General features: G+C 66.5%; 1 protein-coding gene across 1 annotated transcript in view; it reads left to right on the top strand.

Moving 5' to 3' along the window:
• The window catches only part of GLI1 (GLI family zinc finger 1), a 13721-nt gene that overhangs the window by 10284 nt on the left and 2200 nt on the right, over positions 1-1237 (top strand). The window contains exon 11 of the mRNA XM_031064567.1: positions 6-1231. Coding sequence (XP_030920427.1) covers positions 6-1231 — 1226 coding nt within the window. The remainder of the gene's footprint in view (positions 1-5; positions 1232-1237) is intronic.

The raw sequence follows: 1237 nt of genomic DNA, 5'->3' as shown, positions 1-1237 counted from the left end.
CTCCGGTGATGCCGGGGGGCTGCCGGGGGGGGGCAGCCTGACCCCGGCACAGCGTTACCGCCTCAAGGCCAAGTACGCTGCGGCCACGGGCGGCCCCCCGCCCACCCCGCTGCCCAGCGTGGAGCAGGTGGCACCAGGTGGGCATGGTGGCACTCCTGGAGGTTACCCCGTGCCCGCTGGGCCTCGCTGCATCGCCAACGGCTTTGTGAGAAGGAACAGCTCCAATGAGAACCCCGGTTATCCAGGCAGCGTGCCCGCTCATCTGGTGTCCCGACACGGTGTGCGACGGGCAAGTGACCCTGCCCAGACGGTGGCCAAGCCTCCAGCCGTGCCCAGGGTGCAGAGGTTTAAGAGTGTGGGGAATGTGAGCATGCCAGGCGCGGGCAGGACAGTGCTGCAGCCTCTGGGTGGGTCTGAGGCCAACCTGCAGCGCCATGGCTTCTCCCCACGCCCCCCCAGCATCACTGAGAACGTCTTCATGGAAAGCATGGGGGGTCCTGGCCCCGAATCCAGCCTGCTGGACATGGAGCAGTACCTGAGTTATCCTGAGGAAAGCTTCCCCTGCCAGGCCACTGGTGTGGAGCTCCAGGGTGGCATCTACGGCACTCACCGGACCATGGTGGGGACGCATGGGGACATGGAGGAGGGGCTGCTGCAGCCTGAATTCTCCCTCCCTCAGTGCCAGATGAACCAGCACTTCCCCAGTTTGCCTACTGGGAACAATGGGGCCGTGCCAGAGCCCTGGGATGGACCCCCCCAGAGCACGCTGAGCATGAGCTCCAGGCAAGGTGTGGGCGCTCCCACCATGTCTGGGCCACACTGTCCCCATCAAAACATCGAGTACCCCCACCCCAGCGCCTGCGGGCAGCATCCCAAACTGGTGAGCTCATGCCAGGACCAAGAATTTTCGGGGGGGCATCGGTTTAACCGGCTCCAGATCAAATCCGAGCAGCGATACCCAGCGCCGAGCCCAGCACTCGCTCCCTGCCCCAGCACCAAGCTGGCCGGGCCCTCGGCATCCCCCGCTGCCTTTGGGCACACCATGGACGTGGGGCAGGGTGGGTACCCCCCTGTGGGGCACACACCGGGCGGGTACATGGGCATGGCCAGCCCAGGTGCCCGCAGAGCCCAGACCCCCACCCTGCAGAGCAAAGAGGTGATGGTCCGGAACTACGTGGAGGCGCAGCAGGCGCTGATGTGGGGGGAGCAGCAGCCCCCCTGCAAGGGCGGCGTGCCT

Source organism: Geospiza fortis, unplaced genomic scaffold (assembly GCF_000277835.1).
Source record: "Geospiza fortis unplaced genomic scaffold, GeoFor_1.0 scaffold599, whole genome shotgun sequence".
Lineage (NCBI taxonomy): Eukaryota > Metazoa > Chordata > Aves > Passeriformes > Thraupidae > Geospiza > Geospiza fortis.
The sequence above is the reverse complement of the archived record's forward strand: the minus strand, read 5'-3'. Positions and strand labels throughout refer to the sequence as shown.